The sequence below is a fragment of the Grampus griseus genome (genome assembly GCF_964374135.1).
Source record: "Grampus griseus genome assembly, chromosome: 15".
NCBI lineage: Eukaryota > Metazoa > Chordata > Mammalia > Artiodactyla > Delphinidae > Grampus > Grampus griseus.
This window is the reverse complement of record NC_139009.1, coordinates 58,268,341-58,291,611: the sequence shown is the minus strand read 5'-3', so window position 1 is coordinate 58,291,611 and position 23,271 is coordinate 58,268,341. Positions and strand designations below refer to the sequence as shown.

The 23,271-nt window shown below is 45.1% G+C and overlaps 1 protein-coding gene across 4 annotated transcripts in view; it reads left to right on the top strand.

Annotated features, from left to right (window-relative positions):
- The first annotated feature begins 4,312 nt into the window (after window positions 1-4,312).
- The window catches only part of AAK1 (AP2 associated kinase 1), a 171,689-nt gene continuing 152,730 nt past the window's right edge, over window positions 4,313-23,271 (top strand). For all 4 annotated transcript variants that reach the window (XM_082671739.1, XM_082671738.1, XM_082671737.1 and 1 more), the window contains exons 1-2: window positions 4,313-4,449; window positions 4,745-5,133. In XM_082671739.1, the coding sequence (XP_082527865.1) occupies window positions 4,971-5,133 (163 nt within the window). In that variant the 5' untranslated portion in view covers window positions 4,313-4,449; window positions 4,745-4,970. The remainder of the gene's footprint in view (window positions 4,450-4,744; window positions 5,134-23,271) is intronic.

Sequence of the window (23,271 nt, the reverse complement as noted above, 5' to 3'; positions counted from 1 at the left end):
GAGGGCCAACTGTACATTCAAAGTGCTGTAGTAACAGTAAATAGCAGAACACAGCAGAAGGGGTAGTTGAAAGATTTTAGGGCAACTAAAGGGAGAAAGGGGATTTAGAGTTACAATAGGGCATTGGACTGGAAAATGTTGAGAGGTCCTTGAAAATTTGAGCTTCATGAAAACAGTGAATGCAAAAAAAAAAAAAGTCAATAGCAATTATCTCTGAGTGATTTTTATTGAGTTGACTTCTTCATACTTTCTTCAATGATTATATAATTACTTTTCTAACCAGAAAACAAAACAAAACCAAAAAAATCCAAGAAATCTTTTTAAAGAAAAGAAATGGTTGTTACTATGTCCCTTCTGCTAAACAGGGGCTCTCAAACTTGAAAATGCATCAGAATCGCCTGGATGGTTGGTGAAAAGAGATTGTCACCTCTGCCCCTCCCTCCTATTCAACAGATCTAGGTGGGGCCTGATAATTTGCATTTCTAATAAGTTCCACTGGACTAAAAGATTGCAATATAGAATGGCTATATGGTACAGTGAAAATGAGTGGGTTTTGAGGTCAGGTTGTGATTCTGGTTCTGCCCTTTGCAGGCTGTGTGTAGCAACAGTTGACATACTTTAACCACACTCAGCCTGTTTCCACATTGATAAAATAAAAGTAACACACACCTCAGAAGTGTATTGTGAAGGCTGAATGATATGATTAAATATCCAATGCAGTGCAGGCCTTAGTTAAGGTCCTTAAATAATGTTGGTCCCCTTCCCTTTGATTTCCTCTACGGATGAACCACACATTTGCCATAACTAGGTTTACTGTGACATGGTTTAGTCACATCACAGGTCAAATCATTTCCTCCGAACCTAACAAACCATGCACATCCCTCTGCTACTAACAAAATCTTCACTGTTCATTTATAAAATTGGGGATAATAGTATAATAGTGTCTACTTTGCACAGGTGCATCCATGAGGGTTAAACAAGATACTATGTTAAGTGCCTAAATCAGTAATTGGCATGTGGAAGATGTATAGTAACTTTCCTTTCCCTTTCCCTTTAATTGGATATTTCTCCATAGTATCTCCTTGACCAAGTTCAAAATGGTCTAGAATAACTCAAAACAACTTTTCCACCCTAATCAAATTGTTTTCTGTGTCACATTTAATTTGAAGTCAATTATTTGGTTTATTTAAATACTGGTAAGGACAGACTATATAAACTATTGTACTGGATGTTCAAGGAGATAAGTAGAAGACTGTTACCTGATTCTGAGTAGTTGGTTGAGGTGACAATATACTTGAAAAGCTGCAAGGCCAGGGAGGACAAATCATACAGAAATAAGTGTGGTAGGAGTTTTGAGATTACAGTGGTTGATCTGATTATTTTACACTAAGATCTAGAGAATTACTGAGTTGTAAGAGAGCTATGGCTTTATGGCTGAGAAAATAGGTCCAGAGAGCTAAGTGGTCTAGGGGCACAGCTATGGAGTGGCAGGGGTTTCCTGTCTCCCAGTCCTGTGCTGCTTATAGATATGTTTCTTACCTTGAGGAGGCAGTTTGGTGTAGCTAGTTAAGCACTGGGTTCTGAAGCTAAGATGCTTGGATTTGAGTCCTGGTTTTTCCAGTTACTATCTGTGTGACTTTGGGCAAGTCACTTATCTCTATGCTTCAGTTCCTCCATCTATAAAGTGAAAATAATAATAGTACCTTATTTCATAGGGTTGTTGTGAGGATTCACTAACTTAATATCTGTAAAGCATTAAAAACTGTAGTTTTGACATTGTAACTGCCATTAGTCTCTAAGAGAATGGAAGACAAGAAGTCCAGTCTTCTGTTTTTTCCTTCTTTTTCTTCTTCTTTTTAAAACTTCCTCCCTCAGATTCTGATCAAAGCGTCCACGTGAGTGCTCAAAAAATACATGTTAGCTACCTTAATCTTATAGGATAAAAACACATTTTTGTATCTCAGAAGTAAGACTTGGGATATGCATAAGTCAGGCCTAGTCTGGTATCAGGAAAGTCTAGAGAAGTAAAAACTGAGATAGCAACAGATTCCAGGATCCAACAGGGCTTCTTTAAAAAAGCCAGGCAAGGGACTTCCCTGGTGGCACAGTGGTTAAGAATCCACCTGCCAGTGCAGGGGACACGGGTTCGATCCCTGGTCCGGGAAGATCCCACATGCCGAGACGCAACTAAACCCATCTGCCACAACTACTTAGCCTGCGCTCTAGAGCCTGTGCGCTGTAACTACTGAGCCCCCGCGCTGCAACTACTGAAGCCCATGTGCCTAGAGCCCGTGCTCTGCAACAAGAGAAGCCACAGCAATGAGAAGCCCACGCACCGCAGCGAAGAGTAGCCCCCGCTCTCCACAACTAGAGAAAGCCCACGCGCAGCAACGAAGACCCAACGCAGCCACAAAAATAAAAGAAATTAAAAAAAGAAAATAAAAAAGCCAGGCAAGATCAATAGATGCAGAGAAAGATGGAGGTCAATGAATCTAATTTCAAATATGCTTTCCCATCTATTTTAAGATCTATTCCAAACTTCCTTGGAGAAAAATCTAGACTTTTAAGGAAAGTGCAGCGAACATGCCCCCCGTGGGCTTGCTTTGAGGGAATGTTTCAGCAGGTGCTGCATTCTGCCCTGGAGGTGGCTGCATGGATTTGTGAATCGAGGTGACAACGCTGACTCCCTGAAAAGATGCTTTCTCTACACAGGAACTTTAACTGATAGTTTAACTACAGTGATACTACTTGAAACACAAGGAAGAAAGAGGAAGAGGAGGAGGAGAAAAGGGAGAAGGAAAAGAGGGAGGAGAAGAAGAGAAGGAGGAGGAAGAAGAGGAAGAAGTAGTAGAAACTGCCGTCAAGCCAGTCACAACTCAGTTCAATAGTCATTTTAGAAAAAGCAAGAACCATCCCCCCCACCCCCCCTCCGCCCTGGAGCACCTTTCTCTACGCTTCTCAAATCCTGCTGAAAAAATTCTGGGACTAATTTACAAGCCAAGAAGGCTGTCGCAGAATTAGGGAGAGCAGGTGGAGGTGAGAAATAACCTATATTGAGGGACTTGAAACATCATGGATTTGGGGAGGGGGGATGGGCAGGGACTTGGCACTACCTTCAGCATCATCTATCAGGAAATCTAGGGATGGAAGAAGGTTCCAAGAGGGGTCCCAAATCTTCTGCATTTTGCAGATGCAAATCACATCGTCCACCTCCACTCTCGGCACTCGGGCGGTATCAGGATAAAATAAGCATCAAAAGGGGAATCTTGAAGTGAAAACAAATAGCAGAAGGTCAGCCTAGAGTTCTTGTGTGGGAGTGGCTTAACAAAGGTCAGCACAGCCACAGCATCAGAAAAGGTGGAAAAGGTCACCGACAGACGAGCCCCAAAGTTTGGGGTTTGGGTCTCCTGGTACCCTACGATTTGCCCCGCACACACACCCTTTAAGTTTCTCAGTTTGAGTCTCGCCTGTAGACTTCCTGAAAAGATACGGTCTTATTAAGCGTTCTCACAGCGCCTAGCTCAGAGCTGACCCGTGAGCCGGTTCTCAATAACGTCTGGGAGCAAAAGCAGCTTTTGAAGTTGGAGGAGGAAGGGCTCTGGGTTTATTTATGTTAGGGTTGGCTTTCGGGTGTGGCCTGGCACCAACTGCCAGCAAAAATTTCCCGATCACCTCCGGTCTTCCACCTCTGCCCAGGTGACGTCGGTAAGCCCCGCAGGACCAGCTAGAGCTAAGCGGCTAAGCCGCGTCCTTCAGGTGTCAGTCTCGATCCGTTCGGAAACCACAATCCCCAGAATCCCTTGGGCAGGGAGGTCAAGTCGCAAATAAGATGGCTCCAGAAGGGTGGGACATGCAGCAGGGTGGAAACCCTGGTCCCTGGCAGTTTCTTTACCGGATGTGTTTAAATAACTGAATCCCCACAAATGCACCACTCCAGTAACCACCTCCGTGGCCGAGGAGGCCACCGCAGCCGCCTCGCTCGGTCTTCCAGGGGCATCCTGGGAGTTGCAGTCCAGTCGCTGGGCTGCGCCGAACAACCTTTCCCATAGTGCCCTACGGGTCGGGCAATTTCAACGTTCTTTTCCAAAACTCCGCACTGAGATCCCCTTTCCCCAGTCCCCTTCTCTCCGATAACTCCTTCCCGTCTGTGGCGACAGAGCGCCGGCCGCCGGTGGCCTGGGCCCCTGGCCGGGTCGCCCCGAGAGGCACTTCCGGCGGCGGTTCACTTCCTGGTTGGGTGGATGGAGCCGAGCGGGAGCGCGCGCGGGGGAGGGGCGGCGGGTTAGTCTCCGCCGGGCGCTCCGGGGATCAGCTGGCGGGCGGGCGGGCGCCGAACGCGGCCGCGGCTCTCGCTGCAGCGCCGCCTCCTCTCCTTGTCGCAGGCCGGCCCGGCGGCCGTGACAATGTTGCGGCGCTGGTAGCTGGGCGCCGGCCGCCAAGCCATCTCAAGTGGGTGCCGCTGGGATGCTGCCTCGCGGGGTGGCGGGGAGACCGGGGAGGAGGGGAAGCAGTGCCGGGTTGGGTCAGCGCTGCCCGAGGCGGCCCGAATCCCTCGTTTTTCAGACCCCGGGGCACAGGGTCCCGGGTTGTGGGGCCGGGAACGCGTTTTCAGCCGCAGGGTTTTTCTAAGAAAATGCATGAAGCGTTTCCCCAGGATGGTGGCTTTTGCTCCCCCTAGGACTCAGCAGTTGAATTTTTAAGTGTGTTACTGATTCATCCTCTCTCTCTTCCTCTGTCATCACAGGTTTAAACTTACACGAATCGCTCTCTTGAGGAGGAGGGGACCGCCGCGCGATTGACACGCATATTCCTATAGGCATCCTCCCTCAGCCCCCACCCCCTCGGCCGGATTCGGGTGGCTCCTCTCCTAGCTGAAATCCGAGAAGAAATCCTTGGATCTCTTGTTAAAAAAAAAAAAAAAAAAATCTAGAAACCGTCGGTATTTTGCTTTACTGCTTCCTTTTCGCAAGATGAAGAAGTTTTTCGACTCCCGGCGAGAGCAGGGCGGCTCTGGCCTGGGCTCTGGCTCCAGCGGAGGAGGGGGCAGCACCTCGGGCCTGGGCAGTGGCTACATCGGAAGGGTCTTTGGCATTGGGCGACAGCAGGTCACTGTGGACGAGGTGTTGGCGGAAGGTATGGTGGGACTCTTTCAGTGCGCCGTAAATTAAAATCTTGTGCTGATGCAGCAAGACGTTAAATGTATGAATGGGTTTTGACCAGTTGACCCTCCCTTCCCCCTCCCCTTGCCCTGTGAATCATTGTCCTTGAGAAATTTGAAACTGAGATTTCAAAGTGACAGGGCTTTATGGGGTGGGGGGAATTTGCCAGAAATTGTTTACCTCGGTGGCCTTTTATTTAAAAAAAAAATTTGACAAGCCACTTCTTGCCTGCCTCACCGAATTATGAGGATCAGACGAGAAAACGTATGGGTGAAAGTGTAAAGCTTTACATCAGATGTAGGGTGTGGGGCTTGTCATCCACCTAAAACTTGAAATACTGATGTGAGGGCTGAGCGGTGGGGATGGAGGACCTTTAAGAGGGGTTTCTTCTACCCAACTTTCCCACTCCCTTGAGCAGGCACTGGAAGGAAGAGAGGATTTTCAGAGAATCAGAGTGTGTTTTTCTAAGAGCCAAGGCTCTTGTTGGATTTGACTAGGTTTGTTTCCTGACCCAACTGTAATCAGGTCCCCAGGATGCAGCTAAGATAACAAATTACATGAAATGAATGTGGTTATTTTGAAATCAGTCCAGTAGGCCCCTCTTTCTCCTGTTCTTGTTTTTCGGTTTTTGGTGTGTGTGTGTGTGTGTGGTTGTGTTTTGCCAAAAGAATTACTTGAGAGTGGCCTCCGATTTTTTCTTTTTCTCTTTTGGAGAGGATGTTAATGTTATTTAGATCTGCTGCGTAAATTCCCTACACACGTGTTCATCTGTGTATCTATAGACATGTAGATATATATCTTCATCCCCCAGGCTGTCCTGTAATCTTTGCATGTCTCTTTTGGTAACCTTAACGTCGACCTTCATAATTATGCCAGACTCATAATTTTCACAGCCCATTGCCTGCCTAGTGAGCTTTTATTTTTAATAAAAGCAGCAATTTCCTTGGCATGAAGCTATTCCAACTAATTGGATGGGGCCAACCTGCTGTAGGTTGTTTTATCAGCCAAGAGGGGATGGGGGAAGGGGAGGCCTCTATTCCTGCAGCATGGTGGGGGAACAGTTTATTAGCAGGAGAAGAAGCCTTCTTGCAAGCTAAGGTTGGAGCAAGGGCCCCAACCTGGGCTTGGGACATGCCTGACACGGTGAGTGTTGCTCGTGGTGGGTTTGGAGGAGGAGCTGTTTGGCTCTCAGCTTGTGTCAGCATGGGATTCAGCTGGGCCCAGTTTTCTGGGGTTACGGTTGAAGACTTTTTAAAAACACTGGTTTAAAAAAGACCTGGCAGTTGATGTCCTTATGAAATTGTTGCTCTTTTCCATTTTCAGTACTGCTCTAGCTGGACTTAATCCGGGGCCTGAGTCACTGTCCCTCTGGATCCTTCCTTGTGGGCTTTGGTGCAGGATGGGAGATGCTTCTGTGCCCGCTGCCAGATCCACACCCTTGAGTCTGGTCTGTCTGTTTCATACCTGTGCCAAAGCCCTTGACTGCAGTGGGATGGAGAAATGGAGAAGGAGTGTGTGTGAGAGAGAAATCAAGAGGAAGGAGGGGGCCCAGAGCTCTTTCCTTCCCTCTCAACAGCCTCTGCTGAACTTAGAGCCCAGAAACATTTTGTTCAGCTAGGCTATTGTCTCATTAGAGGTGATGCTACCCTAAGCAGTGCCTTTTCTCGGAGTCTGAGTTGACGGGGAGGAGAAAAGGCAAAATTGGTCTTTTTTATCTAGGCTGCCCTTCTCTTCCCCAGAATTCATCCCTGAGAACTGCACATCATGCATGATGGTATTTTTAAATGGAACTGAGGGCTTGCAGCTCTGTATTCATTCATTTATTCATTCAACAAACAGTTATGGAGTGTCTGTGATGTGCCAGGCACTGTGCTGGGCTCTGGGGAATATGATTTAAAACTAGATACTGGAATTTACAAACTACTTTGAGAGATGGAAAACAGCCACTTAAAACAGAGCAATATGTGCTATCATGGAGATAAGCTTAGGGTGCAGTGGCCTCCAATTTTAGAGAGCCAAGAACTGCTTGCGGCAGGAAGTGACTGACTGAAGGACGAGCAGGAATTATCCAGGTACGGTGACAGCACGGACAAAGGCTCAGCTAGGTCTGGCAGTGTCGCCCTCTTTATGTTCTTTGACTATAACTGAATTTGAGTATGTGGTTCTTAGAAGTATGTAGCTGTGTAGGAGCCAGTATACAAAGTACTTGTGAAGAACCCACCAAGTACAAAGGCACTGCAAGGTTCTGGGAAGGATATAGGGGGGTTTAAAGTGTGATGCCTGCGTTTAAGGAGCTGTCAGTGAATTTATGAAAACAAGGCAAACATTCACCCCTACAGCAGCACGGTTACCAGGGCTGTCTGTGGAATCAGGTAGATCTAGATTCAAATTCTGGATCTGTTCTTTACTAGCTGTGAAACCTTGGGTAAGACATTTCAGACCTCTCTTGAATCTCTGTTTCCCTCTGGCACTCTCAAAGTGTGGAGCCTCGGTCCGGAGCGTCAGCATCACGTGGGAGCTTGTTAGAAATGCAGGTTCAGGCCTCACCCCATAAATTTGGTTGTGGGGCTTTAACAAGTTCCTGGAGAGATTCTGCTGCAAGCTAAAGTTTCAGAACCACTGCCCTACGGAGCGGTCTTGAATATTAACTGAGGCAATGTATGTAAATTATTTAACATTTTTCAGATGTGCAATAATTGGTATTATTTCTCAGCCAGGAGGAATGGGGGGCAATGTGAAGGCTAGTTTGACTGCAGCAGTCTGCAGCTTTCCTTTCCCCCGGTGTGGGTAGACACAGCCACATGTTCTTTGCAGAGGCATCAGCAGCTCCTTAAAGGGTCAACAGATGTTTTGGGTAGCCATGCTCCTTCCTGAACCCTCTTCGCTTTGAGTCCCCAGGTGCCGACCTAGCCACCAGTCCCAGCCAGTGTTGTCTTAGGATGACGAGAATCATGCATCAAAGGGCCCAGGGCAGTGGCCAGGCAGTTCAGGGAGGGATGATGTGCTGGGCTTCAAGCTCAGACCCTGTTACCACCTCGTCTCACTGACCGTCCCTTTTTCCTTCACGTGGGTTTGGTCTGTACTTTACAGTGAGGAATCGCAGGAACCCCAAGGAGGAGGTGCTGGAGTGTAAGGCAGGAGCGTGCCTGGGCTGCCATCTTTCCGTCAGTGGCATCAGCCCCAGTCACCCAGTTTCCCTAACTAGTCCAGTGAGGGTTTGTCTGTCTGGGGGAAGTGAAGGTTCTAAGTCACGAGGGGTCTGGCTTTGTGTAGGCTGGTGCAGGGGAGGATATTTTCTCTCTAGCTTCCTCAGTGAAGATGCCATGATGAGATGCTAAATCATGTGTGAAGTAACAGGCGTGTGATGTCAAGGGAAGATCTGGTTTAAGCTTCCAGAATGAGCTCAATGGGAAAAGTGGAGCAATGCTCAAAGGAGGACTGAGAGGCTACGCTTTTGTCATATCCCCCTAGCTCTATGAGGCCTTACCTCTAAGCTCCAGACAATACGTAAATGTTGACTACCTGCTGTGTCCAAGACAGCAGTCCTGAACATTCTGTATAAGGTGGAGCGGGGGGCCCTTCAGGAAAGTTTTCTGACCTACACTAAAGGAATTCAGGTCTAGGGCTAATGAGAACTACTCAGTAAGTCTCCATGTCAGTAAACTGACAGTTTCTCCTACCTACAGTGCAAAGTAGTGAGGCTTAAAAAATATGTGTGAAATCACCTAAACCTAACAAATGTGTGTGCGTGTGTGTGTGTGTATGTATGGCATAAATATGTATTGGTGGTATCAGTATGACGCATGCATGTATTTGTTTAGTGAACGTTTGTTGGTGCCTTCTCTGTGGCAGGTGCTGTATTAGGCTCCAGAGCTACTGGGATGAATGGGACTTGGGCCCGGCTCTTAAGAAGCTCATAGACCAGCAAATAACGCTACGATAAGTGTGCAGCACTTAGCAAGGTCCTGGGTGTGGAGTAGGTGGAAAAAAGATGTTATGAGATGATAAAGGGCCTGGGGCTGAGGGTTTCCAGATGAAGTGTCGTTTGAACAGGAATGGAAATTACCCAGCATATATTCCGGATGAGGGTTACTCAAGCCTTTCTAAGCAGAAAGAATAGCACATGCAAAAGTGCGGAGAGGGGAGACAGTATGGTGAGTTCTGGGAAAACTGGCTAGTCTGGTGTTATCATTTTGGTTAGTAGAAGTTTCCCTTCCAGAGTCAAGGGAAGAAGGACATGGCATGGTAGAAGGAAGTTCTTTTACATTTGCTCCCTGGCTGTGCTGGCTGCTTGCTTTCCCCAGTGGCCCTGGGCCTTCTGAGTAACCATTGGCTAGCTGTCCAATGTGCACTGCTTCCCTCTGTGCCTCAGCCCTTTGCCAGTAGTGGGGGCGAGGAGGTGGCTGGTGTCTGGGGAAGGAGTGGTCCCGAAGGTTCGAGGAGAGGCAAGAAGCTTGAAGCAGAAGCAGCCGGGGGAGTGAGAAGACCAGTGTTACAGGAAGGAGTGGACAGGGGAGATAATGAGGGTGTTTGGCCCAAGCAGAAGGTATGTTGGAGGGAAAAGAAAAGGAAATAAGGCCACGGAGAGCTTCAGCGCCAGGCAGGGAGGTTGGCTATAAGCATGTGAGGTCTTCCCTTGATGCAAACAACCAATTTGACCCCTCCCACTTCAGATGTCTTTGCCTGCTGGGAAGTCTGGTTTTTTAGTGGCAACTGCAGATTTTCAGGGGGTGGCTTGTGAATGGTGTCTTCTTCCTGGCTTCGGGCATGATGACGGTTATAGCTTTGCTAAATATAGCCAAATCTCGAATTCAGCAATGAAATCTAGAATAAGTCATTGCGTGGTCAAAGCCTTTCCTTTGGTCTTTCTAACAAAGTCACACTCATTTAATGAGAGGTCATGAAGAGAGAGAAACAGTTTCATATGGGTTTTGAGAGGGAGGGTACGGGGGGAGGCATACACTTGTACCTCGGTAGCTAAAACTGCATGTAGAGTACACAGGAAAAGCTTGGTAAATATTAGTAAAGAGCACATGAAAACATACTACTGCATCAGAGCAGTCATTTTACCTTGCAGTATTTGAAAGTTGACACTTGAGACAGAAAGGGGACTCACCCACCGTCCACCTTCATCTTGTCCTCTTCAAAGGATAGATGCTTTCTGAGCTGCTTAAGAAATCCCTGTTCCATCTGCATCTTTAAGAGCCGAACAATGATAATCATAGAAATGAAATTGTCTAGTGAAGCAGCATCCAGCACTTGAAGTAGCGGAGCATAGCCTTCCGCATACTTTTCTGGAGCCATCTTTTGGTGTGTTTGGTGTGGTGGCGGTAGCACTGCAGTGTGATTGGAAGACCCAGGTTTGTTCGTTCATTCTTTGCCGTGTTCAGTAACCGTGCCTGTGCTGGATGTCGTGCAGTGATTAAATAAGACACGGCTCTGCCTTGAGGAGCTCACTATCATAGAACTTCAGACATACGAGCAAATAGCTCTACGTGCTGTGATGAGGGATGTACAAGGGCTAGGGGACAGACATGAGGGAGCCATTAATCTTGTGGGGTGAGGAGTAGTCAGGGAAAGCTAAAGAAAGTGATACTTGAAATGTGTCTTCGAAATAAGAACTTAGTACTAGATGGACAGGGTCAAGAGAACATTCTAGGCAGAGAGAATAACCCAAGACACAAAAGCAGGAAAGTACACTGCTTGCTGAGAGCTGTATGTTTTGAGACAGTAGTGATCTCCTAGTGTCCAGTGCTGTGCAGGCCAGTAAAGTAGCCAGTAGCCACATATGGGTATTTAAATTTAAATTATCCGATAAAAGATAAAAATTTCATTCGTCAGACACAGTAGCCACATTTCAGTTGATTAATAGCCACGTGTGGCTAAGGCCTACAATTTTGGACAACACAGACGGAGAAAATTTCATCATCGGAGAAAGTGCTTTGGGCAGTGTTGGTTTAGAACAATAGTCTTTTAAACTTTTTAGGTAGAATAACACTCAGTTTACAGACATGCTCTCCCTTGTTTATTTACATTATATTCATGGCCTGCTGTCATTAGCTAATCATCTTAAGGCGTAGTGTGTACTTATAGTGAAGTTCATCATTTATGATAGTGGTTGCACATCCACACTTGAATCTCAGCAAGGTTTCGGTGAACTTCTTGTCATATCTTATTAGACTGTGATTGTTTCTGCGTTGTAGTGTGACTGTTGAAGAGGACACCGGGATAGAAATCAGGCCCTGCCATTCTCTTGTTGCTCACGTATGCTTGTGTTATCTTTATCCAAGCTTTCTTTGCAGGAATCTTTTTAATCCCCTTGTTTGTTTTATGAGAGCTAATCCATTTAAAACAAATGTAATCAGTAAACGCACTTCACCAAGCACATGGACTGCAGTACCTCTCAGTACATCTCAGCCTTTGCTACGGAGCTTCCGCTCTTCCCCCAGGATTCCATCAGATGTGTCTGAGACGTGACTGACATTTGGACTTGATGGAAACATTAGAGATGGACCGTATATTAAATACTAGTAAAGATAAAAATCTTATTTTTTAAGATGACAGTTAATAAAAATAGTCTCATATTTTCTTTCTAAACCCAGTGGATTGCTTTGTGTACCTCTGTTTGGAGACCACTGGTCTAGAGCAGTGGTTCTCAACCAGGGGCGATTATCCCCAGGTGACATTTAGCAACATCTGGAGACATTTTTGATCGTCACAGGATCGGGTAACACTGGCAGCTAGTGAGTTTAGGCCAGGGCTCCTGCTAAACGTCCTACAGTGTACACGATTTCCCCACCCCCGACAGAGAATCATCTAGACCCAAATGTCAGCAGTGCCAATGTGGTACAGCATGATGTGTCAGCCAGTATGGGGACAGAGAGGAGTCGGGTGGCTCAGAAGGGTCTAATTTGCTGTGTGACTTCAGGTAAATCACTTAATTTTAAAATTTATTTTCTCAGAATCAGCAAACCAGCAATCTTTCTTAACCTATTATGGTTAAAAACCTCTACGTCATTTTCTGTGTAAAACAGCTACTTGCAGAGTAAACCGGTAAACCAACGGAGATAGAACGGCGAGTCTGTGTGGGTCCTGGCTGAGAGGAGTTATAGCAGGACTCTCCACTGACTGCATGTGAATTATGAGCTTTAAAAAATTCTCCCCATATTCCCATATCTGAGCAACCCCAAAATGTGGTGGAAGCATTTTCTGACTTGAATTACTCAGAGCGAGGTTCAGTTGGGGAGGGATATTAAAGGTCAGAATGTTATGAGAGAAGATGTTGGTAATCCTTTGTGTAAGGAAGAGTCTAGCACTTGCAGCTAAGGGTCTTGGGTTCAAGTTCTTTCACATCTGCTACTTGTCGTCTTTGGGGAAGTCATTTAACTATTGTAAGCCTTTGCTTCCTCGCTGTAGAAAACGTCCTTCCTACCTCTGTAGGGATGCTGTGATCATGAAGTGAGAGGCTGGAGGTATAATGCAGAGAGCATAAGAGACAGCTTGCCCCTCCAGCCAGGGGGAGCAAGGTTTACTGAGCATCTAGCATATTCTTTACCAGCTCTGTTTGAGGTGCTGTGGCAGAGAGAAGTAATGGAAAGCTTGGCTTCTGCCCTCCCAGTTGATGTGACGTGACCAACACGCAGGAAGCAAGTGCACCCCACAAGACAATAGCTATTGAAATGCTGGCATGTGTGGTGTACTCTCTAAATTGTGGAGGGGTTGAGGGGAAGGAGGGCAATGAGGACTGAGATGGTTAGGCAAGATTTCCTGGAGTGGGATTGTTCTCAACTGTGAGTCTTTTCTCTGGAACCCCTTCTTCGAGGAACCTTGTTTTAGGGAACATACCTAGTTCAGCACCTTTGCACATGTTATATTCTTAGTAAAGTTGAAGTATTGCAACATTTTTAGTCTCTTTCAAGGAACAGTGTTGCCTGCATAAATAAATCATATGTTCTGTGTTTATACCCAAAGCAAAAAAGCTTTTTCATTCTATGTGATTTTGAATCAGGAATAATGAGTATCAGCACGTTAAGGCAATACTGGCTGCAAGATTTTGTGCTTACTTTCTTCCTCCATTATTATCTTTATTATTATTAGTCTGTTATTTTTATTATCATTTAGTCTATTATGTATAAACAATCTCAGTTCTTCTATTGAGTTATGGACAGTTGTTAGAAGGAGGAGTTCTTCTTATGAGTGAGACTTCTACCTTGGCAGAGGGTGAGTTCCCCAAGTTGGAACAAAGTTAAAAGAGTAAAAATTTGGAGTTTCATTTGAGATGTGCTGTGAGTGAATCAGCTTGAGCTGATCAGTTTTCTCCTTGGGCTCTGAGTGAACCTTGGCAGACAATGGAAGGCAATGCCAATTACACCTTGACATAGCCACACAGTGGGGGGTTCAAGAGAGTAAGGAAGCTTTGTTATTTATGATTTCTGAAGAGCCAAGAGATTGTTGGATGAAAGAGTTTATGGCATCCCTATATTATTATAATAGAAGGCCAAGTGAAGCATTGATGTTGGATTATCATTTGTAATTATAATGATCTTAAATAATGATGCCTTTCATCTAGGACTTGAATCCTGGGGAAAGCAGTATAATGCCATGAAATTTGCTTGGCGCCTGTTTTTAAGGACTTATAGCTATTGTACTGGGACCTTTAGAGTAAGAGAAAGATTATTGTCCCTCTGGTACTGAGCGTGAATTTGAGAACAAAATGGAGACTTCATTACCTGGGGACAGGAAGAGAGAAGAGGACTCAGACCTCATCAGTTGGGCCCTTCCAGCTTCACAGAGGTGGCATGTCTCCCACTAGTACCCTCGACTCATCATTTTCCCTGGTCAGTGAATTTTGTTGGTTCAGGAAGTGCTGATTATCTTACAGGTTTGTTAGACTCCTTTAATTTCCCCTGGGGATAGACTAGCCCTGTTCCTCAGACCTTTGTCCTTTACTATTTTTAGAAGCCTGGGAATCTTGGTGGTGGGGGAGTGGGCAGTGTTGGAAGAAATAATTCCGTCTGGCTTTTTGGCTATGGGAAAATCTCGGTTTGACCGGAAGGTGTAACTCAGTAATGATTGGGGAAAACCTGATGTTCAGTACTGTCTTTCCTCCCTGACTCCCTAGGTCAAAGGGAACACGATGATATTCTCCTTAGGAGAGGATTTTCAAGGTTAGCATCACACGTGGTGGTTTAAAAGCATGCGGCTTGGAGGTGGGCAGCCCTTGGCTTGAATCCTGGCCTGGTCCCTGTGGTGTTGGGCAACTTACTAAGATACTGGCTTATCATTGGCAAAGTACAGAGAATACTCTGAGTGGTTGTGAGGCTAGAGGAAATTATGCAAAGCACTTAACTTAGTGCCTAGCGTGTAGTTAGTAGTCTGCAAACAGTAACTCTTAGTATTTAGGTGCCTGAATTTTGTTTTTATCAGGCAGTATTTGGTTTGCTGTATGTAAAACCTGGTGGAGCTAGAGTCTTGCAGATAGATGAATAGATAATATTTATAGATAGATATCTATATCTTTCACAGTATCTATTACAAACCCCAGGATGAATAAGGAGGAGAGAGAATTCAGATTTTATTTTATTTTATTTTTCCCTGCTTGAAACCCACCTGTGTTAGGATAATTGCCCCAGCCTGTCAAGTCACTGTTAGTATGATGGCCCTCTCTGCCTGAGGAACTCCTGCCCCCAGCCGTGTATCCACCTTCAAATCCTTGTGCTCTAACACAGGTCTCCTGTTTCATTCAGGCCTGTGCCCCCCTCATCTCCTGTGAACCGTGGATTTAGCTCTTTCCCATGCTCTCCTGGTAGTGTTCCCCGCATCTGGGATCCCTTCCCCCTCCCCACCCACCTACCTTAATCCCACCTAACCTTTGTCCTATCTAGCCTCAGTACTCACCACGGCTGTCAAAGTGACCAGTCCTTTGGATGCCTCCTCACTCTGACCTGCAAACTGCTACCAGAACTTGCATCTCCCTTAACCTCAGCCAGCATGCTTTTTAGTCACAGCAGTGATTCCTCTTTACCTTTTCTGAGCATTTAACAGCGTCTCCTCTTTATTGTCTTAGGCATGGCTGGTCCCTTTGCTTGGAATGTTTTTCCTGATCTTTCCATGGCTGGCTGTTTCTTGCCATTCAGATCTCACTGAAATCTCACCTCAGAGAGGCCTTTTTTGACTATCCAATATAAGGAACTCACCATGTTTTATTTTGCCACGTAGCACGTGTCAACTGATTCTTCTTGCTCATTGTTTATCTCCCCCCACTAGAATTTCACGTCCATGAAAGCGGAGCCTTGGCTGACTTGTTCGTTGCTCTATCCCCAGTGCCCGTGTAGTGCCCAGCACATCTGCGGAGCTCAGTGAAAGCCAGTTGAATGAATGAGTGAGCACATGAAGGAGGCAGAAGGAATGGCTGAAGATGGGGTTGGGGAATCAGGAGAGAGTGAGTGGGGAAAGTGAATACTAAGTAGATTTAAAAGAAGGAGGGTGTGGCTGTGTCAAGGTGTAAGAAATCAGAAAGGTCACGATGAGGGTGGAAGAGTGTTTCTTGGATTTGGAAATGTGGAGTTCGTTCATGAGCTTTGTTAAGAGCATTGGAAGTGGAGCCATGGAGTGGAGTCCAGGTGGCAGTGAAATGACTGAATGGGAAGTGAGGTGGGTGCTGAGTCAGGGAGGAATTTATTATTATTTTTAAATGGTGGAAGAATCTTGAGTACATTAAGCAGAAAAGAAGTGGCCAGTCGGGAGGAAGTTGGAAATGAAGTACGGGGGGGATTACTGTTGGAATGGGGCTGAGGAGGTGATGGCAGGTCATGGGTGGAGTCATCAACTCAGGTGGGAGAGATGACCTTGGACAGGAGAAAGGGCACTTTATGCACTGACCTGGAAGGAAGAGGAGTAAGAATGGGAACAGAGGAGAAGAAATTGGTAAGGTTTGGCAAGTTGAGGGAGTTCTTGCCTCATGTCTTCTGTTTTCTATTGAATGCTGTGGGGTGGGAGTTGAGTTGAGGGGTTCAAGAGAGTAAGGAAGGAGGTGGAGGAATTCCCTAGGCTTATGGAGAGAAGGAATGACAAAGAATGAGTAGAAGAATGGCCTGGTCATATGGAGAGCCCATTCAAGATGACTCATCATAGGAGCACATGCTTTCCTGACCCTTGGGGGTCTGTTTTGAAAAATGTACAATTTTGGATTGGGCATTTTCTGAAATACATTATTTCCTGTCTTCTAAATTATATGCCACAGAGGCAGCATAATATAGGTGGAAAGTACTCCTGATCTGAATCTGTGTGGTGACCACCAGGCCCTGTACTCTGGACAAAAGCCTTCCCAGCTCTGTCCACCATCAGGTTCTTGTCTGTAAAATGAGGACGAGATGACGGTGAAGTTGCTTTTCAACTCTAACATCTTACCGTTCTCTTATTTCTCAAGTGCACTATTAGAATGTTACTGTTTTGTTATAGATCTGTTAGGGTCTTTGCTTGCTATGGGTGAGAGAGTTTGCTCCTGAATAAAATGGCCCTGGGTTGCTATGCTTTTTGAATTTCACGTTGTGCATTATGGTTCCCTTCTTTTGAGATCGTCAGCCATCGCTCCTTACTGCTACCCGAGTGTCTTCCTGAATTAGCGCCTCTCTAATTTGCTGCTTTTAATCTGCCGTGGACTTGGAAACTAGATGACTAAGCTTGTTAGACGCGTGTCTAACAATAAAGAGGCTCTTAGTGAGCATTTGAGGGTCTTGTCGTGATTAAAGTGCATGAACTGCTGAGCATGGGCTTCATGTCTCTTGTTGGCACAGAAACCAGTTTTTTATGTCTCTTCTGCTAGAAACGTTGAGTTCTGAAGACATAACGAGTTACCATTTGGTATTTATTATTAATTAAATGTGTTTAAAGCCTTTTGTCTGTAAAGTTGAGTGTCAGTGCCGTGCCTTAACCCATTTCCATTTTCCTTTTCACTTACTATCCCTTCTCCTGCTGTCTCCTCAGTCCCTTCTCCACACGTTCAGTGTAAGGCAATGTTCTAGGCACCGTTATAATATTATTTTAGTCATTCAGTATTGATTTCTTTGAAACCACAGAGAAGTTTCCAGGATTATAATCCACTGTTCAATGCTGTATCTGTTTATATCTCAATAAGCGCCGTGCTGGAGACCCTCAGATGGTATTTGGGGTTGGACCTGGAAGACGGGAAAGAATGAAATGAATGCTAGCTCCATATATAATCTTTGGGAGATATGGAAGAAAGCAATCCAGAAGTCTTAAAAAAATTTTATGACAAAAATTAATCCATAGTATAGTAGAATAATTAGAAGATAAAGCCAGACAAAAAGAGAAAATATTATCCATAATCGCATAAATTACCTTTGTTAACATTTTGGTGTGTACCTTCCAGACTTGTGCATTTTTTAAGAATAAGAATATGCTTTGTCTGTAGTTTGCTTTCTCACATAGCAGTATATCCTAACTATCTTTTTGTGTTAAGCGTCTGCATCAACAGTTTCAGTCCATTGTGTGAACGTTTTGTGATTTGTTTAACCAATCTCCTATTAGTCATTTAGGTTATTTATAGCTATTACGAAACAACTGCAACGAGTATTTTTTAAAGCCTTTGGGTACTTGTTCTATTACTTCCTTAGAATAAATTTCTGAATGTGAGATGGATGGATCAAAAGATATGCATATTTTAGCTTTCAGTACATATTATAAAATAGCCTCCAGAAAGATAAAACCAATATATGCTTCCACCAGAAGTGTTATCTTTTTATGAGGTTGGACATGTTTTCTTTCTTTTTCTTTCTTCCTTCCTCCGTTTCTCTCTTTCTTCCTTCCTCCTTTTCTCTTTTCTTTCTTTCTTCCTTTCCCTCTTTCTTTCTTTCTTTCTTTCCTTCCTTCCTTCCTTTCTTCCTTTCTTTCTTTTCTTTTTTCCTTCTCTTTCTTTCTTTTCTTCTTTCCTTTTCTTCCTTTCTTTCCTTTCTTCCTAACTTTCTTTTCATTTTTCCTTCTTTCTTCCTTCCTGTCTTCCTTCCTTCCTTTCTTTCTTTCTTTCTTTCTTTCCTTCCTTTATATTTCTTCTGTGGTGAATTTTCTGTTTCTTTATTCATTTCTGTTAGGACATTCATCTTAATGATTTATAGAAGTGCTTTACCTATTTAACATATGAATACTTTGTGGGTGTGTGTGTACACATATCAGGTTTTTTTTTTTTCTATTTTGTCATTTACCTTCTGTTAAGGTGGGGTTTTTGCAGATATTTAAAATTTTTGTGCAACCAAGTATGTAAATCTTTTTCTTTATGATTTTGTCTGCAGTCATACTTGGAAAGACCTGAGAAGAAAGATAGGGCCTAGATCACAGAGATCTTGTGAGTTTGAACTTTATCTTCGAGCAATAAGGAAGCCATTCAGACTTTTAAGAGGGGGATAGCATGATCAGATTCGCAGTGTAGTTAGATTTGTGGAGGATGACATGAGGTAGCAGAGTCTAGCGCATTGAGGAGGCTGTTGCCATGATCCAGGTGAAAGTCAGTGAGGGCTCAAGTGGCAGAGTGGTGATAGAAACAAAGGAGAGTACAGATGAATATTAAGAGGTCATATCATAAGACTTGGTGCTTGACTGGATTTAGAGGTTGAAGGAGAGAGATGGAATCAAGAATGATTCTAGGTTTCCAGTTTGAGAGCCCAGGTACGTGAGATAGAAGTGACACTAACTGGGACTTCCCTGGTGGTCCAGTGGTTCAGATCCCACGCTTCCACTGCAGGGGGCGCAGGTTTGATCCCTGGTTGGAGAACTAAGATCCTTCATGCCACACGGCGCAGCCAAGAAATTTAAAAAAAAAAAAAGAAGTGACACTAAGTGAGCTTATTATTCAGGAAGAGAGGAAAGACTGAAAGAGGGAAGCCCCAGGTTTAATGAGGGAGGATAATGAGTTTAACCTGATCAGTTTGTAGTGTGTTTCGGTTACCTATTGCTGTGGAACACACTACCCTACAACCCAGTGGCTTAAAACAACAACAGTTTATTATTTCTCATGATTCTGTAGGTTGACTGGGGGCTAAGCTAGACTTCTTGCTGGGGCTTCAGCTCATCTCATTTAGGGTCCGTTAAAATTGTCTTTCCTCCTTCCACTCTATTATATACCTGAATTCAGGACACCCCAACATGCACCAATATATCACATTTCTAACACCGTGCTTTATTCTTAGCAGAAATATATATGTCAGAGAAATATAGGAAACCCTATGGGTTTATACACAGAGCTTTGGTGTTTTTTACACCCTGGGGGATGCAGTGAGAATTGGGTGAAGGGTGTGCCTTTTACAAAATTTACTTATTTATTTATGGGAAAGTGAGATAAGGGCTTGGGGGAACTCGGGCAAGTCATTTTAGGAAAGAGTACCTAGGGAAGTTGAATGTTGCGAAATTGATTTGTTTGGGGCTGTCCATGAAGAGATGCTTGTACTCGAGTTTGAGAAGTCAAGAGTAAGAAGAGCAATGGGCTGAGGATGGAGTTGAGTTTTAGCAACATTTAAGGGCTAGTTAGTAAGGAAAGCCGTTAAAGGAGACAGGGGAAGACTATCCAGAGGTATGAGGAGAATCAGCAGACTGCAGTGTCTCACACACGTGGTGCTCTGCAGAGTTAGTAAGTCGGAGTAAAGAGGGTCAGATGCCTCTGACTGGTCAAGTAGGGTAAAGACTGGAAAAAGGCCTCTGGTTTGGGCAATGGGATGGCCCTGGCTTCTGCAAGAGCAGTTTTAGAAGAGTCGTGAGCTGGTGAATGGGAGAACCGAGACTCGACTATTTCTTTAAGGAATGTGAATAGAAAAGAAAAGGAGAGATTGTATGGTAGCTGATAAGAAGACAGAGAAAGAAAGAGATTTAAAACAAGAGTGAGGGCAGTTGTAAGGCTCCTGAGGAGACTGGAGGAGATGGACCCTTCGTCTTTTTGAATTGCAGCTCCGTTCTTTCAGTTACTCAGGCCAAAAACCTTTCCTCCAGTCATCCGATTGGGAAAATCCTCTTTGCTCTACATTCACAATAGATCCCAAATCCAGCCACTTCTAACTTCCTCCTCTGCCGTCTCCCTGGGCCCAGCTGTTGTTGGCCTGGATTACACTGGCTATCTCTTCACTGGTCTCTCTACTTCTGTCCAAGCTTCCTCAGTCTGCCCTCAATGCAGTGGCCAGAGGGATCCTTTTAAATGCAACTCATTTTCCGTTACTTCTCTGTTGGGAACCATCCAGTGACTCCCCATCTCCCTGAAGTTAAACTGCAAACTCTGGTGTGGGCCTAGAAAGTACTGTGCTCTGGCTCACAATGACTTCTCTTCTGTCCTGTGTTACTAGGTTCCTCTTTGGTTATTGCACTCTCTCCACACTGGCCTCCTTGGGGTTCCTTAAAGCAGGGGAGGTTCACACCTCCCCCTTGGGGTTTTTGGGCTTTCCCCTCTGTCTGCAGTACTCTTCTCTAGGTAGCCCCAAAGCTTGCTCTCCCTCGCCTGTTTTGCTTAAATGTCACCTTCTCAGAGAGTCCTTCTCTGACCATTCTGATAAACATTGCAAGCTCTCCTTCCCACAGTCTCCCTTTGTCTCCTCCCTGCTTCTCATATGCTCAATAATTAACCTATTTGTTTATGTATTATCTCCCTTCTTTAGAATGTAAGCTTCCTGAGCTTGTCTGTTTTGTTCACAGGCCTAGACCACTTAGTAAATATTTGTTGCTTAAATGGGTAAATGAATGAATGAATGGGATCAATGCTGATCCTTGGAGAAGAAGAAGGAAATTTCACCCTCTGAGATAGGAGGAGAAAAATGAATCAGTATGGATAGAGTTAAGCTTGTATTGGGAGAGCTGGAGGTGTGGGGGAGATAGGAATTTGAAGGTAGACATGGAAGATGCCCTAGTTTTTCTGGAATGAGGAAGCAAGGTTGTCTGCTGAGGGTAGTGGTGAGTATGGGGCTGAGGAGACTCCTGAGGGTTTAGGTTAATCACTGAGAGGAATGGGAGAGGGAGCTGTCCAAGGACAGGTATAGGACTCAGGCAGGATGAACACCATGAATTGATAGTGATGCAGTTTTGCAAGCCTGTGTGATTTTTCTCTGGTAGAACTCAGGAACCTGGGACTTGGAGCAGAACAGGTGGACTTAGCCTTGATCCAGCGTTTAGATGTTTTGGGAGGCCAGGGGTACAGAGGAATCAAAGGAGTGGTCCAGGTTGTCAGCCGTGGGGCCAGAATGGGGGAGAGAGGACTGTTTAAGGAGAGGGTTGTTTGATTGGGAGAAAACGGAAAAGAGTCAGAGCTAGGTGATGCATAAATTTGAAGAACAGTTCAGCCCAGAGTGAAGACCTGAGAGGCTGGAGGCTTGGAAGGTGTGTCAGAAAGTGAACAGTTGTCATTCAGGGTTTGTGTTGACAAGGTCCAAGGTGTGGCCGTGTGTGTAGGTGGTTGAGAAGACCAAAGGTCACTGTAATGAAGGCATTTGGAGGCTGAAGTATAGGAATAAATCATCCTCATGGATCTTGAAACCTCCCAGGAGGACGGCAGGAGTTGTGGAGAGGAAGCCATGTGCCAGAGCCTTCAGTGAGTGTTGGGAAATGAGTCAGAGGGTGGAGGGACAAAGGCAAGGCAGGGTGGAAGCCACCCGAGCCAGGTGGCTCAGGCTCAGAGGGACAGGAACCTTTACATGAGGGTGGAAGGTGGAAGGAGTAATGCTCTGGAATCCGCTTAGGAGAACAAGGAAAAATCTGACCTCCTGCCCTGAAGTTCTTGAGGTGTAGGAAGATCTGGCATCAGCGGGCTGGTGATGCAAGCGATGTTGGCTGGCTCGAGCAGGCCAGGGCAATTTGGATGACACATCTTTGGCCAGATTTTGGAGCTAAATTGTTGTTATTGTTATTGTTACATTTATATAATTTACAGTGTTTGACAGCTTTGTGTTTCCTCTTATTAGAAGGAAGAAACTTTCCTTTTACTTATATTTACCTATATATTTACATAGCATGTTTATTTATGTTTAAATACATAAATATATATATTATTTATTTATTTTAAAAATTTATTTATTTTTGGCTGCGTTGGGTCTTCGTTGCTGTGCACGGGCTTTCTTTAGATACGGCAAGTGGGGGCTACTCTTAGTTGCGGTGCACAGGCTTCTCATTGCGGTGGCTTCTCTTGTGGAGCACGGGCTCTAGGCGCACGGGCTTCAGTAGTTGTGGCGCACGGGCTCAGTAGTTGTGGCTCACGGGCTCTATAGCACAGGCTCAGTAGTTGTGGTGCTCAGGCTTAGTTGCTCCACGGCATGTGGGATCTTCCGGGACCAGGGATCAAATCTGTGTCCCCTGCATTGGCAGGTGGATTCTTAACCACTGCGCCACCAGGGAAGCCCTAAATATATATTTTAAATTCTCCCTTGGGGCTTGGCTTTGAGAAGAAAGAGGCAAGAGACCTTGCATGGTCACTGTACAGACATTCTCAGTACGTGGTTTTGAATTTGCCTTTTGCATTTTGTTGCTGGGGGTTTCTGCTCACCTTTAACCTTTAGGCCCTCCTGGTCAGGTTGGTTGCCTCTTGGCTGTCTTTTGTCACACTGAACTAGTGATTAACTCTTATGGAAGCCCTTTACCTCAGGGGTTACTGAGAGATGAAGGACCACTTCTCTGAGTTTTTACTCAGCCTTTAGGTAAAGGAAAAGGTCTGACTGTGTCAGCAAAATTGCTCAATCTGTGAGTTAGAAATGGTATCTTGCATATTTCCAGTTATTCAAGAACCCACATAGTTAGCTGGGAAGTCTCCATTAAACACTGCCTCCTCCAACATCCCTAACACTTCAAACTCGTCGCTTCCCCTTCTGCACAGATATAGGGTGCTGTGGGCAGTATCTGTTGACTTGCTTTACGTGCGATTCGTTGTTCCTGATGTTTGTTCTCTCACATACTCAAGAGCACTTGGCACATACCTCTTTAGTTTTTGTTCCATCTTACTGTCTCTCTCTCTCTTTCTCTCTCTCTCTCTGTCTTCTAAGCTACTCTTCACCTACCTCTGACCCAACTTGTACTCCTTGAGGGCATGGGTAGGTTTCTGCTTATCTTTCTCTATGATCTTAATAAGTAGATACTT